A 17,442-nucleotide genomic window follows, 5' to 3' on the forward strand; every position below is an offset into this window, starting at 1 on the left:
TACAAACTGCATTCTGGGCAATGTAGGACAAACATGACATGGTCTTTATTGCAGTTTTCTCTTTTAAATAGCATTTATAACCTTCAGACATGAAATAAAAATGGTTCCGTTGCTTTGAGTACAGCTGTAAGAAGAAGCAAAAGAAAAAACAACCCACAGATGTTTTTCAACTGAAGCACATCACACCGAAGGAACAAGTTTAAAAAGAAACTGATTTACAAATGCATTTTGGGAATGTCTTTCTTTAAAATTACCCAATTTCTAGCGCTAGTTCTATGTTAAGAATATTTAATAATATGAAATTACTCAAATAATCAAGTGTGGCTGATTTCATGAGTTTAGGCCTATTCTCTGTAAATACACTGTTTTCTTTGGGTATAGATTTTCTTTCTGATCACCCTGTTGCACTAAAAGATATTTCATTATATACAATATATACAAACATGCACTCATATTTGCATCCCACTGTACAGTATGTGGTGTCACTTGTGCTTGCATTACAGAATCCTTGCATTGTAAACTGCTCTTACATACTGCAGAAGCTTAAATAAGAAAGCGATTCGATCACTTGAAAGTCCTTGTACTGTTATTCAGCTGGATGATATGGTGTTAATACAGTATACATGTCTGGTGTTCACACTAAAATAAAACCCATCTTGCAACAGCTCACTATACCATTTGTTTCAGATCATCAGTTTATCTGGTTGACTGTATGCAACTTTTTATCTGCACAAATAATTAGTTTTTGCTCAAATAATGCATGAGATGATCTCTTTGAGAAGTTTTTAAAAACTACAACACATAACACAAAGACTCAAGACACAGCCTGGAGATTTACAAATTAGGTTTTGTGAGAAAGTGCTTCACTTAAGTGGGCTGCCATATACCAGGGGTGGGGAACCTGTGTTCCTGGAGGGCCACTCATCTGCTTGTTTTCTACCCACTGGGGATTACCTGGATTAGGTGTGTTCAGCCAATCAGCTCACCACCATCTCAGATCAGGGTAAAGTTGGAGAAGACAAAGTGAATTGATGTCTTCCAGCTTCTGGACAGGGCAGGGATAAAACCAACTGGGCAGTGGCCTGGCAAAGCCCTCCTCTGCACCAGAAATGCAAAAAAAGTACTTATTTTCAATGTAATTTGAAGTTAGTGTGAAATAACCAGATTAAGATCAAGTACACCTCATTTCTGACGCCAGAAGACACTAAATGTTGACCAGCAGAAAACAAATGTTACGGCTGTACGGCTTAAATGGCAGGTAACAGCTGTGAATCTGTGGTTTTCCATTGCAGAAACAGCAAGGCAGGCTGGAACACATGAATGGTCACACTGGAAATATAGCACTGGTGCTGAAGCTGCACTTCCTTATAAAAAAAGGAAATAGGAGAATTACAGGCAATCTGACGACACAAATAATAAAAAGGCCTTATTAGAATATGATTAGAAATGAATCAACCAATGTATTATAGATTTCTTTTATGTCAAAACATGCTGGATTCAATAATGGTTTTATCAATTATTTCTCACATTAAAGTGCCTTGAATTCTTCTTTCAGTTCTTCCCAGTACCCTTCTTAAATAGCACCTGGACTGTTTTACCCTATGTAGCTCTTCTTCTTTGCTCCTTTTTTCAAGATAAGGAAATGTTATGTCCATCCTTGTCCAAGAGAATATGGTATACACAAGATTCTCAAGGATGTCCAGTGTTTAAAAAAAGTCTAAATGAGAAAATACAGTGTTTTTCACAGGATTGATACACAAAACAGGATGTAGCCATGTCCAATGTTAATTCCCCATCAGCTACGTAGCAAACTGTTGATAAAAAGCCAGCTTGACTCTCTCGATGTGGTGACATAGCTTGATGGCGGGTCCCAGTTTCAGGTCCATGCATTCCTGTACGGTTGGGAGGTTCAGCAGTAGCAGCGCCTGTCCATCAATCTCCTACAAACACATATGCTTACATGATTTTCTATATATACTTTATTTTTGGCTTAAAAGTCTGCCTGTTAAGATGTTTTGATGTGTGACCATTAATACAAATGAAGCGTATAACACTCTTACTGCATTTAAGTGGAGTGAGGCGTCATCCTGAGAGGCTATTAAGTATTTGAGTGTTTCTTACCTGATCCAAGAAAATCCTTGCAAGAGGTGCACAGTCAGTGGTCCTGATGAAGCGAACCACATCAGTAACACTCCACTCCAGGGGGCTTGTGTCCAAACACAACTTCTGAGGAGGCTCAGTCTTTGAGGTCTATAAACACACAGGGTGAGTCAGACAAAGCCAACCCCCAGCCTAAGTGGAAAGACTCGTAGCTCATTTTAACCCTTGCAATTGATGTTTAGAAGAAGTGTACCATTTTATAAACACTGTTTGATCATTATTAATTTCTTTGAAAGCGGCTTAGCAAGGTCAGGTTCCAGCGAAGGAGCAAACATTTTAAATCATTGACGCAGGATAACATGACAAAAAACAGTTTAATACATACATCATTTAAAATGTTGAAACAAATTAGGCAGAAGAAGGCAGTTAGTTGTATTTGATGTACAGAGCACAGCACAAGTATTTTTACTAGCTGGAACTTTTAGAATATTCCTTAGAGATTCACAGTTTGGAAAGTACAATATAAATATAGTTAAAGATACATATTTTGAAATGTTCCCAGAATTTATTGCTTCAGCATACAGTACTGCCAAAGTTAACTTTCATTACCTTAGGTGAAGGAGGGTGGTTCTCATCATCAGATATAGAAGGTGAGCAGGGTTTTCGGCGTCGGCGTGATGGCCTGGGTGTTGCTGGTGGGGAGGGGGAGGGCGTGGTGGGCTGTGACTTCCCAACTGATTGCTCAGAATCATCCTGGAGATCGTCCTGCAGCTCAGAGCCAGAGTCTTCACTCAGAGAGTCGTCTTCATCCAGGTCTTCTTCCTCTCCACTGCCCTGTGGTACAAAGATGCCAAGCATTGAATCATAAAATGTAAGGAAGAATCAAAGTTATTGATGATAATTTAACAGAAATACAAGTTATGCATCCTTTAAGATAATGGTTATGGCAGAATATCTGTGTGTGTTACTTGTGGAGAACCAGCAGGTGTGTTGTCCACTGAGGCTGAAGAACGTCTCTTCTTATGGACAAAGAGCTGCTTCCTCCTCTTCCTCCTCCTCCCTCTTCTCTTCACTCCTCCCTCCAGGTTGGAGTGGCCCCCGGGTGGACGGCCAACACGTTTGCTTTTCTTCTTACCGTAGTAATATGCTAGTGACAAGATAACAAGTTTACTGTGTAATGTTGCATCTGGCATGACTGGAAGATTTAAATGTCATTGAGCTAGATGGAAATTTTGCAACTAACTGATTGAACAAATTTTAATACTTCTATTTTTTTATTCATTAATAAACAGAAGTAAAAGTAAAGTAGGCCTGTGGAGAATAAGTGTTGTCTGGATTGATATGAAAACATAAGAGACAAAAGGGAATCATTTGTCTGTTGCTACCAAATTGCATCAGTTCCTTAACCTAACACTGTGGTGCAGCTGCAGTAAACATATCAACAAATCAGTGACTTTGTGGTGACAAAATTGCTCAGCAGGAGATAAAAGAAGCCAATTCTGACACACTTCCGGCAAACCATACCTGCTTATTCAGTGCCTGTGAATATTTGTAATTGTGATTTCTAAATTACAATTTCTATTCCTCATTCTTTGCAGGCATCCAGCATTCATTAAGGGAGCACTTACAGGCTCATTGATTACTTTTATTCATGAGCAACCCAAATGAAAATAACCAAAGGTTTCTGAAACTGGAGAAATGAATGAGGTTTGTGCCAAATGAGAGCAAGTCTGAATAATGTTTCGAATTAAGCAAGTATCCAGATATTTAAGTCTATAGTTCTGTAAACCACCTACTGTATTTGGTCTTGGTGAGGACAGAACAGTTCTCTGAGCAACGCTCCAGAACCATTCGAGGTCCAAACAAGTTTGGGCAGCACTCTAATTTGATGCAAGTTTTCCTGCAGAAATCTGCTACACGGTCGGCAGTGCGAACAATTTCCACAGTGGCCCGGTAGCTCTTTCCTTTGTACCTGATATGTGAGGAAAAGCAATGTCAAACAGTGGAGAAACATATATTTTTCATATTTGCACAAAATACTAGGTTAAAAAATGATGACTAGGCTTTCAAAAAGAGAAAAATCTACAGGTACCTGACTCTTCCTACTCATGTAGGATCCTATTGTATTTATGTGTGAACTAACAAGATGGCAAAAACCAGGGTCTTTGTCAAGGTCTTTGTTAAAGTAATCTATATGCTGTTGACTCAATCATTGCTTTATTGATTTATCAGCATGTTGTTCTTGGTCCTAGTGTGCAGATAGCTATTTCCACTTCTGCATTCAAGTACATTTTTAATTCAGAATGTGCTGCTAAAATAGGCCAGCTGTGAACACTTGTACTGTTCCTGCAGGTTCCTAAAGAGCGGAGAATTTCGAGCTGAGGATTAAACGGTGTTTCTCACTTGGCTTTGAGTGTCTCTCCATGGCCTTGCCAGCGACTCTCCTGGTCCAGCTGCAGCTCTCTTAGCACACGGCTGGGCTTGTATGCTGAGTTTATCAGCAGAGTCAATACCTGGATACAAGACATGCATAAAAAAGCCAATTGTCAACACGCTAATGTTGAGTCTGTAATAATAGCAGGACAGAGAGCACAGAGCACTTTAACAGCTTTTAGACAGACAAAATTATAGCTAAACCACTAGAAAATGACTTTGCCGGAGAACATTGATGAGTTTTATAGATAATACCATGGTATAAGGACATACTGTAAGTACCTGCCCTGCCACGCTTGTAGTTTAATTCATAGACTGTAGTTTTTCAGATTCTAAATCACTGCTCAACTTTGTCAAATCAAGCTGAATCAAATTTCTAATAGCCAGTGGTTGGTGATATTTTTTACAATATATACAGTAAACAGCTAAACTAGTCTTCTCACCTCTTTGAGTACGAGGACACAGTTTCCAGGGCCGATGAACTGAGGAAGCTCTGCAATGCGTCCCTTGTTAAGGTAAGGCCCTGAGAAACAGCGGTGGTTGAAGTAGATCTTGGGACAGCAGTACTTCCCGTTCCCCTGCCCTGCACATGTTCACAAAAGAGGAAACATATAATGAAACAGCCACACACTACACAGACAGCTAGTAGATATAAAATAGCCTAGTTTTGGGATCTTACAATGAGATCTGACCACTCACCTGTCTCTGACTGGCTGGTCATTTGCTGCTTAACAGTGTCAGGTGACGAAGACTTGGGTGAGGTTCTGCTGTAAAGAGACGGAGTCGGATGTTTAAAGAAAGATTCCATCCACTTAAATCAGTAAAACATTCAACACTCCACCCCTCCTCTCATACTCACTGTTTCTCTGGCTGCACCACAGCAATCTTCCTCTCTTTCTCAACTGAAAAACAAGGAAATAATAACATGATAATAATAATAATAATATTTACCCATCCGCACTCTTGTGTTATGTTTATCCTAACATTCCCATTAAAGTAGCGATCTAAAGACCTTGAGAGTTCAAGTAGTGTTGTATACCTGAGGGTTTGATGGGGTAGACAAGTGGATAACCGTTTGTCTCACACCAGCTGACAGGGAAGATGTCAAGGGAGTCCACATGAACTATCACCTCTGGCATGGGTTGCTTTAGTCCTGTCAATACACACACGAGCAGAGAAACACACAAACTGGGACATAAGAAAACCACTTCCAATACATAGTGAGCAGCAGTAAAGTATGTCAAGCCACATTCTTACACCAGCATAGATGCAAAATTCAACTACAGCAAACAGAAGTTGCACTACTCCATCTTGATATAATGCCATCTAGCTTCTTACACTGTTGTCAACAAAATGCCACACTTAATCATGTTTTTGACTGTGAGTCTTTGTCTCATTTATAAGACTTGCCAAGGCTATAAATTAAGAATTTTTAGGTGCACGAACTATAGCAGAAATAAGATGTAGTATCTCTCTAGAACTGTATAATCTTGTATGGACTATGTATGCTGTGATCTATGCCTCTCGTGTCCATGCATTTTCCATAAAAACAAAAAGGAAGCTACTATGAGTGAAGAAATTCAAATTAGATCCACATAGGTCAAAGCACAAAATATCATGGTCAGCCATGTGCTGTGGGACCACAATGACACTCAAATGATAATTAATGTTAATTAATTAATTGATTTTATTTGCTCTTCTTTCAGTGTCCCATCTCACCTTCCAGACTGAGCCAAATGTATTGCCCTTTGACCTTAGTGACAGTTGCCACGTGAATGTTCTCAGGTGACAGAGGATTCACAGCCTCCAGTTTCATGGCCTCTTTGAAGCTGTGTTCACACTGATCCTGGAAGATAAAAGAAAGAAGCACAATTTGTGTGTTGTATGATTTTTGTCCATTATGCAAGTGGCATATATTCGGTCTGTGGCAAAAGGGAAAAAGTTACATTACACTAGCTGTTCACAGCCCATCACACTGTAGAGACAGGGACTCATCACTGGCATTTGATTCCTCTGTCAGTTGATTTTTGTGAAATGTGAAAAGCTTTTTATGGCCGGCAGGCCATTCTTATTGTGTCTTGTGAATTATCTTTCACACACATAAGCTAAATCTAAAAATAAATGTTTAATATTAAATTTAATTTGGTTTCATTAACAAAATCTCTTCAGTAGTCTGCACTGATGCAAGGATAATGCAACCCAAATGATGATGTACTGTACAATGTTAATTCATTAGTTAATTCATTGTCATTTTAGCATTGTTTGCTTGTGTCTTTTGGACTACACAATCCAGATAGGATCTTGTGGTGGGTTTCTACATACGTCATCGGGATTATACAAAATTTCACACTGAAACCTAAAACAGAGGTTGACTTACAGTTGGGAAGCAATGCTGGGGGGCTGCTTCAGCCTCACACTGTTTCAGGTAATCTGCCCAGTCAAAATCTGGACCCTGGTATCCTGTCCATGGTGAATGAAAAAAGAAAGGAGAAAGAAAGGACAGAAAGTGCAAAATGTTAGGAATCAGTAATGGGGAGAGAGGGGAATAGAAAGCATGAATGAGCTAATCAGTAACTGATATAATGAGTGGTTATGATAGGACAACATCTGACAGAGCAGACCTGGCGGGGGGCTGAGAGGGAGTCCATTTTTAAGGCTCCATTGAGCAGGAAAGATTCCTGGACTGTCTCTGTGGCACAGGAAGGACCGCTCAGCACCCTCTGACTCCTCAATACCACAAAGGTCGTCCATTGTCACCAGAAAGTACTGCTCGTTGAGCACCTGAAGAGGGGCAGAGGTCGTTTAGACTATTTTCTATCTTTGAGTCAAATATCAAGCTGATTGTAATGTTAACACGATCTGTTGGGCTGGTAAAATGGCAAAATACTGAAATCAAACAGATAGTGTTTCAGCCAAATTAGGTAAAGACACTTTGATAATATAAGAAAAAAGCATAAACAGCTAAAGCCAATAACAGCAAACAGGAGAAAAACATTGCTGTGTAGCAGAGATGGATTTGATAGAAAAGCCTGTTACCTTGGTGACAGTGGCAGGCTTGATGGAAATAGGAGCAGTAGGGTCAACAGCCTCCAGTTTCATACCTTTCTTGAAACAATGAGCAGCAATAATAGGCTGATCCTGAAACACACAACACACACATAACATACACACATAATCATTTTAAAAGGTGCAGTTCTTAGAAATGTTTCAGCCCCCAATTTGGAGGAGAATGTTACAACTCTTGCTTAACACATGATTATCAAATCTTCACTAGAGGATAAACAGAGAAATGTTTGCGTCAGGAAGGCCAAATTAGAGCACAGTTGGCAGTACCTTACTGAACTCTGCAGTCAAAGCTTCATCCTGAGGCAGGTCTGTGATCTTCTGTCTCACCTCCTCCCACTCCTCCTCAGTCCGCAGCGCCAGCAGATCTGATATAAAGCAAATACACACAAATCAGCTGCTGAAGAGCAAAACCTGACTTTCCTGATGACTGGAGTATAATTTAGTTATCAAAGAGATACTTGAAAAATGTACTAACTGAATTTTACTGTGTACACTGTATACCCACCTTTACATTTGCATGTTAGCTAGCTCTTTATTCCTTATTATTTGTGAAACTATACAAGTAATATAAAAAGGAATACATAAGGACTTACTGCAATTTCCTTCAAACCAGTTATTAAGTTGCAAAAGTACTGCACAGTATTCAAGTATAAACTCCCAGTCCTCCACCCCACACACCCACAATTTTAAGAGTAAAAGTCTGGTCTTTAATATTAGTGAGTCTGTAGCAGGAGGTTTATCAGCTGTGTCACGAGAGAGATACAGTCTCCAATACTACTTACATATTCCATTATTAAACTTTATTCACTTGAAGAGTATTAGCAGATTATGACCCTGAAAACAACAATCTATCTAATCCTGCGTGGAAAATCAATTTCAAGGTCAAGTGGGATACCACCACATTTTGAACATTAATCTCTTGTATTTCATCATTATATACTTGTTGTAGTACTGGAAAAATGCTAATGTAACATGTGATATGACAAATGAAAAAATGACAAAATGAGCAAGAAGGAATAAACAAGAATTGTTTTTAATTATAATTTGTAATGGAATATTAGGTCTAATATATTTATCTAAATCCATACCTATATCTAGAAAGATCACAGATGTATATATATGTTACAGTGTAATAGGTAATGATAGGTTTATACTATAAGTTAATATGCCATGTGACTTTTCTTTATCTGTAAAGATAGAGATCTACACATAATTTTTCTTTTTATCCTTTTGTTTCTAAATATATAATATTACCCGTGTCAATGCCACTGACCTGAGGGAGGCCTGAGAGTGCAGCCGTGCTCTTTGGCCCAGCCAGGTGGATGGAGGCGTGGGTGGAGATAAAAGAGCCAGAGGGTTGCGGGTGTGTCTGGGAGGCCCTCTGTGCCTACTAGGCGCAGTTTTAGCCTCCCTCCAACATTCTCCTCCACCTCAGCAGCCCAGGCTAGCCCCGGGTCTAAACCGTCTTGGAGCTCCACATAGCAGCCTGCGCACAGGAGCTCCACTGGATCTCTACCACGCTGGGGCTGCAGGGGGTAGTAAATGAGAAGCTGATAGCACACACACTTACACAAACACAAATGAACACACGCCTAGGCAAGGCGAGGAATTTGTACTGAGAGAGAATGTGCTGCATGACTAAGTGGCAGAACTGAAGCACAGTCACTGAAAGCTAACTAATGGTGCTAAAGAATTTCACAAGCTGTTCCTACAGCAAATTTGCTTTCAGCAGCACAGTGTCAGTGCTGTAAACAAAAACTCAAGAGTTGTCTTCTGTAGACTTGGGACTTCATGCCAGCTATACATGCAAAACTTCATAACAGATTAAAAAAAAAAAAAAACCTTATTTAGTTCAACTTCACATTTACTCCAATGGACACTTGGAGCCTGAGGTTTTTGCCATTTAAAAACTAGCATTACAAACTAAATGATCAGAGATTTAAATCTACAATTAAGACAACAAAAAGTAGCAAACAACAGTAAAGAACTGACAGTTGATAATGCTTCAAGACTGCAGTCACTTGTTTTTCAAATGTCAGTTGTATTTACTGAATTTGCTTTGCCATTTGTGCAATAATGGAGTTCAGCAAACTATTTTTTTGAAGTACCATAGACAAATAGACAAACTCACCAGTACTGTAGTATTGAGTAAGTAGTATTGATAGAACAGTGGCAGAGAGAGAAGCTTAAAAAGAAAAACAAAAGGTAATGCCCCACCCAGGCTGTAGTTTCTAAGGACAGCTGCTCCCCTCCCCTGTCTTACCAATTCCAGCAGGTTGGCAGGCGCGCTAGACTCTTCAGCCAGAGCCTTTTCCAACAGAGCTTCCCAGTCCGAGTGCTTCTCACGCACACCTGAGGTGGATCATACACACACAATTGACTTTATTTATTAACTGAACAACCAGTAAGGCTCAGGAGCCCATTCAGTCACTTTGATCATCAGCTGAATGATGAGAAAAAAAAAAAAACCACAGAATAAGTATTTGAGTTGCTCTGGTATTTCAGTGAAATTGCTGCAGTCAAAACAAATTTTCATGGAACTAGAACATCAGAAGGAAACCTCAAGCATTTCCCTCCTGGGCAACTGTGACAGCAGCATATCAGGAGAACAGAAATATTCATTACTTCTTGCTGTGCTGAACAAAAGTGTGATTGCTTAGGTCCACCAATACACAGTGTTTTGACATGTGCATGATACTGAACGCTGCATGCTCACTCCATGGCTCAGCCTGTCCCCACTCAGCCTTCCCTTAAGTGGACATACTAACCTTACGCAAAAACAGCGGCAGTAATATTTACACCTGTAAGTTGCCATCAAATTTAAAAAAAAGAAGGAACTAACAGTTGCACCAGGGGAACTTTTCATGGTTGACATCTGCTGATCTTCTGCACATCAGCCATTTTTTTATGTCATCACTCAGCTGTCCAGGAAAGACACCTTGCAACCTTTCAACTGTCAAAAGTGATTACATCTTAAACACTACCTCTCACGCCTTAAAAAAAAAAAAAAAACAACCTTGCAATGCCTCACCTTCAGGGGCTCTCATAGGCTTGCCATGCTGCCGGCTCCACCCTAGTGGGTGGAGATCTGCTGTCATGATGTCACACCAGAAGTCAGCGCGCCGGTCATCCTGGTATCCCTCGTAGCGCAGCAGTAGCAGCTGACCACATGTAGTGATGATATTAGCCACCCAGTAAGGACTCTCAGCCTCTGAGCGAACACACACCTCCAGCTTCATGCCTGGAGTAAGTCCTGTCTGCAGTCCCTGGTCCACCTGAGACAGGCATGACAGACACACGGTCGCTTACTTCATTTGCACACTTGCAGTTATTCCACATTTTATTTGCATTCTGCAGTTTGTTATACAACAATCTAAGGAAGGAAGAGTCCAGTTAAATCTACCTGCCAGACTGCATCTCAGTATTGTGTTAAAACTGTTTTGTTACAGTGGCTCACTGTGGTTTTGAGAAACCACTTCACACTTTACTGCTAGCTGACACATTCCATACATTTGAGTTATGTTTTCAAATTTAACAGAAAGTTTGAAACGAACTAGCAGTTCCTTGGAACATAGCAAGCACTTTAAACAGAGGCTTGTTTAACTGATTATGAATAGCTGGTGCAAGCCTATCAGGAGATATGTGTTAGCTGTGACGGCTGTATGCACCCACATGTTTGAAGGCATGATGGGGCACAGACACGGTTTCAGTCTCCTCCAGGTAGTCATCCCAGTTGAAGTCACATACATCCTGAGCAGAGTCTCCATCTGCAATAGGCACACACAAAACAGATTTCTTTTTTTAGCCTGCTTTCTAACATTTTATCTTACTCCTCTCACACAGCTATTCCAAATAGTTCTTACCAGACTCCAGTGACTCCTGACTCATACTGGTGCCCCCTCAAGGCCAAGACAAGGAACTCTGAGGAATGGAAGAGGAAGAGCATTGTTATGCAGCAAGAGTAAATTAATGAGCATTGGCCCAAAACCCAGGAAACACAGAAGGAAACATGGAAATAAAACCACTGAACTAATTTCCACATATTAATATCCATAGATTTCAACAGTACTCAGTAATCTGAGCTTGCTACTGCTTTCAAGAATTGTATCAGCATGATACAGCAGAATAAGTTGCACAAAGAGCTAAAAACTATGAATAAGACTTACTCTAACTGGCTTCCATGCCTACTGTGCTCCATTTACAGTAAGTACATGACATCTATCAGCAAACAAGGTCACAGATAATTCAAATATTACAAGTCAAAATTCAAAGAATGAATGTGCCAGCAATCATGACACTCACTAGCAGGAAACACAAGTTAAAGGCAACCTCAACTCAAGAAGAACAAAACTGAAAAATCCTGCTTGAGGACCTTTGTTCAAATTCCCCAGTAAAACTAAAGAGAAGGACTGCTCAGTGTTTGATAATAGAGCTGTTAAACTACCAAATGTCTTTTGATTAGGTTGCTGCATAAATACATATTCAAGTGCTTCTATCTGGTTGTGAGCTCAATCAACACAAAACAGGAGGAACAGCAAATAAAGTCGCAAATTACATGCTGTATATTTGCCATTCACTGAGGCAATGCAGGCTACTGCTTAAGTAACACACCAGATGGTTTGTGATCGTCAGAAAATACTAAAAAATGCTTATCTTCTTCGGCCTCACCTCTACTTGTGAAACTTATTTCGCATCCTCTAAAGCTCAGATCACATATATATATATATTTGCCTGCTCCAATTTCAATCAGCGCCTTGACATGAATGTGGACATGCACATCAAGCTTTGACACATTGAACTGACCTGCAGCATTGTAAAAAGCACATGAAAAAAGTTAATACAACAAGAGAGATGACATGAGTGAGAAAGAAGGGAGAGCTGGGCGTGACAGCAGTGGAGAAAGAGGAGTATTGGGATGCTGGGGATAGGCGCTCTGTCAACGGAGATGCATTCAGCTGGCCTGTCAGGCCTGTCTTTGTCATGTCTTGACGTCTCTATTAAAACCAGGGCCACCATCAGAAACCGCCCCTCCTGACCACAGGACTGCCACCGCGACCCCCGTGCTCCGCCAGGATCAGCGCCGGCTTTCACCCCACGACCCTACCCCAGACTCTCTCTGCCCCCCCACCAGAGGACTTCATTGTCCCAAGGGGGGTCACGCTCCCAACATTAGAGTGGAAAAAAGCACAGAGGCCGGGAATAGAAATAAAGATCTAAAGTTAAGAGACTGTATTTCTAAAAGCTGAAGCTGATATTTTTACATCGTAGGCTGTTTATGAAGTGATGGTAAATTGTTGAGCCGATTCCGTTTCTACTAGTGATATGTCTACCTAGTGTGTAACTACCTAGGACTCTTTTCTACAATAAATGTTATGATTTCTCTATGGTCGAGAAAATTTTTGATGCAATTCAAACCTAATTAAATGAAATCAGTCCTTCTCAGCTGCATAAAACTTGAGTAGTAGCTAAAAGTGCTATACTGACTGCAACACTGCTGACAACGACTTTTTTTTAAAAGAGAGCTTTCAATATACGCTCTAACTTACTCGACCAACAAGGCTGTTTTCTGCAGCACTTAGTACAACAGCACAGGAAGAAAATCAACTTCCTCTGTTTCATATAGTAAGTGGTCTGTGTGGACCATAGTCTGCCTGAAAATTTCTGCACCGCCCGAAACTCTGACTGAACATGAAAGAGAAAGGTCAAAATGTGCACGCTCATGCAAACAGATAAAACACAACCATATAAAACAAGTCCTTGCATACAACTGAGATCCACACTACAGCCTCTTTACAAGCACTTACTGAATCAAATTCTCATAAGCACTTAGCTTGTGGTTGAGCATTTCTAAACAAGTTTTCCTGAACCTCTGAAGTCCCTGGGCTGGAAATGCAATCTGACAAAATACACATTCACACACAGTGTATGTCTTCTCCAGAAAAGTCAGCTTTCAATAAAATGAAATTAGCCTTTGAAACATTTCCCCTAACACTATTTAAAAGCATCTGCTGATCACTAGTTGATGACTTTATATTATAAGCTGTAATGTAGTGGAAAATGTGTGTGTTAGTGTCCACAAGCTAAAACATACAAAACAGGTTTCCAAAATGGCATCTCTTTGGTTTTCTTGATATTATTTTAGCTGTTTTGATAGCATGAATGATTCTGATGAGATATAAAATCGGAGCACTAAAAACTCTATTGGATCATCCAAATTACAAAAAGCATATTTTCTCACTCATCCTTGGTGCTACTGAGCCGAGCAATGTAGCGAAACTGTGTCCACAGACCTGTAAACAGTCAGTTCTATCAGCTTCATAGGAACTATATTTTCTGCAGAAAGCTGTTCCCATGAAAACAGCTGAAGGCTGTTGTTTATCAAAATAACTGGAAGATTGCTTCTGAAAAGAAATGCTGCTTTTGAATTTCTCAAATATAGAATTTTTCCAGTCAGTAATCGCCACAAATTAAATTTCTTTTTCCATCTACTCTATTCGGGTGATGGCAGAAATCTCATAGAGCTCACTGAGTGATATTTCAACCAGATGGCTGAATTGGTGAATGGCAGCTTTTTTTTCCTCTAAATTATCCTTTAAATGTTGGTAAATGAACTTGAAGTGGGTTTAAACTCCATCTCATCTCTAAACATTACATACTAAAACACTGAGAAACAAGTTCCCAAGAGTTTTTTAGGCTACCTCACATTTACCAATGCGATTTAAACAACTTTAAATCCCTCACATGCATTAATATGGACATTATGCTTGCCAACAATGGGTTGCACTGAGGCTCAACCAATAAAGAGTTGGCCTGCTCAGTGGATAGTAATCCACCAGCTCTGCCCGCGCCGCTATAACTACAGACCGAGCAGGATGCTAAAACGTAAAACCACAATTTTTCTCACAAAATAATAACGTTACTCCAACAAATTGCTCCATTTAGTTGCAATAACGCTGCTCGTTGTCCATTTGCATAGCGGCACGTCAACGGGAGCACTGCTGCCAGCGGATCACTCAAGTTGCACAATAGGGAAGTTAAGAGCCACAAGACGAATGGGTTACAATAAGTCAGCGTCGGATATGACAACAAGCTGACACGCTTGTTTCATTCAAAAAGGAATAGCTTTAATGAACCAATGACTTTATACAGGCTGTTTGGCGAGAGGTGTTTCACTGAAACACATCGACTGAGGTCGTGCAACCTTCATTATGTAAGACTTCGACATGATAAATACACTGAGTTATTCAAGGGCAGAACCACTGGAAATTTCCACACAATCCTTGAAGTGTAACTGGCTTAAGACTGCGCCGCTTGTACGGACTAACCGCAGCATTCAGAAACAGAGATGGGCCATTAACGCAATGGCTCCGCAGAGAGAGACTACAGCGCCGATGGTCTAACTTTCACTCTGAGGAGAACAGGACAAATAGCGATTAGGAGAATGATCAAATAGCTGCCTAATCAATAAACATGCGGTCCTAAAGGTATAACGGTCGCGCAGGACTCATTGGACACATGGTAAAACCGCCTGTGTCCGAGTCAAGTTACTGAACGTCACGGCTTGAGCAATAGGAGCAGGCTGACGAGCAATAAGGGCGCTTACACTCGACCGAGCCCGACTCGTCTTTTTGAGAGACGGGAAAAAAGACGAACGCGCCATCACAATACAAAACACCGTTAGCAATCTGTAACAGACAACACGGAGCAAGTGAATATTTAGTCGCAAAATTCGCCTCTTACCGCTAAGTAGTTTTTCCAAGTCGGTTTTTAGATGCCGTTCCTCTCCGCCTGCTCGCTCGCAGCAACGTTAACTACCGCGAGTAAAAACCGGGAGCCCCGATCGACCGCTTCAAGATAAAACGGCGATTTCACCAGGCGGTGTAGCTGTTGTTCGGGCAACGGCGGGGCTTTTCACGTTGACGCTGAAATCGCGATACTTCCGGTGTTGCGCTAGCTGCGTCTCGCTAACTTGACGCAGTTCTCGTTCACGACCTCATTCCAATATGGCACAACCGGCCACTGCGCATGTTCTGCCGCCTATATGCCTCTGAGCCCGGCTACATCACACCGACTTCCATCTTCACACACACAATAACATATCACACAACCAGCACCAAGACTCGTGTCTGTAACAGCCACAGAAGAACAGAAAGAACACAATGCTTTCTGTTGGCATTCATTCTTATGTAGGGGGTTCGGGTGAAGCTGATCCGGCGTTAAGGCTTTTATTCCCTGTGGAATCAACACTTAGTTAATGGTTGAGCAGGAATTAATCACACATATAATCGACCTACTTTCGATAAGTGAAGTGTTTTTTGCCACGAAAAAACAATTCGCTCTGTATTGAAATTCATATTGTGCTATTGAAGATGACCTCGAGTTGCTTAATTTCCTTTCAGTGTGGCTAATATTTGTAAGTGTAAATTATTAAATACCCCACGATGCGCCACAACTAGCGGAATGAGCTATTACTTTAAAATAAATCCCATTACCACCCTGTCATAATGTCTGCATAAGAATTCAATGTGTCACTGCTGGCACGGTAACGTTACTTCTGATGCACAGGAGCTCAAGTCGGTTTTTGGGGGAGAGGGCGGGAGAAACTGCTGGAAATATGCGTTGACACTGTGGGTGCGATGCTCAAAGTCCAGCTCTTCTCTATTTAAAATGCGCTTTCTTTGTGGAATAAGTGCATTTCTCGTTTGAGAAGGCGTTTATGGTAGCCTTCAAGCCTAATCCGTTGTCTGAAAGAGGTTTTGCCGCTCACTTGGACCATATATAGGGTACTGCCTCAGATAATCCTCCACAATAGACCAACCCTTCTGATGCTATTACAACAAAAGAAAAAGAAAACAGCGTTTTGCGGTCGTTAAGGTGGTAAAGGCACAGTAAATGTAGGATACAGAAAAGCGATCGGATCTTGCTTCAATAGTCGAAACACTCAGAGAGCCATGAATAAATCAAAAGGGGGCAGGTATTCACTTCCAAATTCATTCATTTTATTTAAGCGTAGAGGTGTTGTCTCTGTGAAGCTTTCATACTGAAGGCTAGAAAACTAGGAAATTGGATTTAGTAAACAAGCATAATATTAGAAGGCAGATGTTTTTAACTGCGTTCTTTCGCTATTGGGACCACGCTGTGTAATCTGACTATTGTTCATGGTCATTTATTTTAAATGGTTGTACAACTTTATTGCTGCATTGGGCTTAAGTGTCTGCATAAAGGAAACAAGTTTATCTCACAGTACAGGTTGCTGTTCTTTGCCAAATGTTTGGTCTTTGCTCAGGGTTCACGTCCTGCAGCAGACGGTGGATTACTGCTGGGGACAGAGGACGAGGACAGGTCATAAGCCGTGCGCACTGCAGGAATGCCTCCTCGCCTGTCGTCCACATGTTAAACACAGAGGCGCAGCTATATCACCTGACCACTAGATGACGGTATAGTCTGACAGGTCTTTCTTGCTCTCAAAACACCTCTTGTACTTTGATGTTTCGTTGCTGTTATAAACATAAACATTACTCAGACGAAGTAGTGCAGTATAAATTATAATAATCACAAGAAACCAACAGTGACCGAAATATGCCCTCACAACAGGAATTAAGTAATTACTCCTGATATGGTAAGTTTATAGTATATTTATTTATAATCAGATGTAAAAGACGAGGAAAGTTAAAAAAAAAAACACACACCCAGAACTCAAAGACAGCCTATTCTTAAGAACATAACCATTTCTGGATATACAGCACAATTTTTTTCATTTTAAAAATCCCTACATTCAAGTATTATAAACACATTTCAAAGCCCTATGCTTACAGTGAAATGCCCTTCCCTGCACACAAAACA

The 17,442-nt window shown here is 40.6% G+C and overlaps 1 protein-coding gene across 3 annotated transcripts; it reads right to left on the reverse strand.

Moving 5' to 3' along the window:
- Window positions 1-31: 31 nt before the first annotated feature.
- Window positions 32-15,530, reverse strand: sfmbt1 (Scm like with four mbt domains 1). 3 transcript variants are annotated; one of them, XR_003295655.2, is made up of 22 exons: window positions 15,340-15,529; window positions 11,463-11,520; window positions 11,272-11,366; window positions 10,631-10,874; window positions 9,863-9,951; window positions 8,873-9,125; window positions 7,867-7,964; window positions 7,570-7,671; window positions 7,155-7,314; window positions 6,911-6,993; window positions 6,253-6,379; window positions 5,573-5,686; window positions 5,393-5,435; window positions 5,233-5,300; window positions 4,977-5,116; window positions 4,504-4,613; window positions 3,897-4,072; window positions 3,069-3,247; window positions 2,710-2,934; window positions 2,122-2,250; window positions 1,528-1,940; window positions 32-1,364 (listed from the first exon to the last, which is right to left on the reverse strand). XR_003295655.2 is itself a non-coding variant. In XM_026306139.2 (21 exons), exons 2-21 carry the CDS (start codon window positions 11,485-11,487, stop codon window positions 1,800-1,802), a joined length of 2,598 nt encoding a protein of 865 aa, XP_026161924.1. In that variant the 5' UTR covers window positions 11,488-11,520; window positions 15,340-15,530; the 3' UTR covers window positions 1,460-1,799. The 3 variants fall into 3 exon arrangements, 2 of the variants coding, with proteins under 2 accessions (XP_026161924.1, XP_026161923.1); XM_026306139.2 differs by lacking the exon at window positions 32-1,364 and having other exon boundaries at window positions 1,460-1,940; window positions 5,233-5,297; window positions 15,340-15,530; XM_026306138.2 differs by lacking the exon at window positions 32-1,364 and having other exon boundaries at window positions 1,460-1,940.
- Window positions 15,531-17,442: the final 1,912 nt, after the last annotated feature.

This window comes from Mastacembelus armatus, chromosome 5, assembly GCF_900324485.2.
Source record: "Mastacembelus armatus chromosome 5, fMasArm1.2, whole genome shotgun sequence".
Lineage (NCBI taxonomy): Eukaryota > Metazoa > Chordata > Actinopteri > Synbranchiformes > Mastacembelidae > Mastacembelus > Mastacembelus armatus.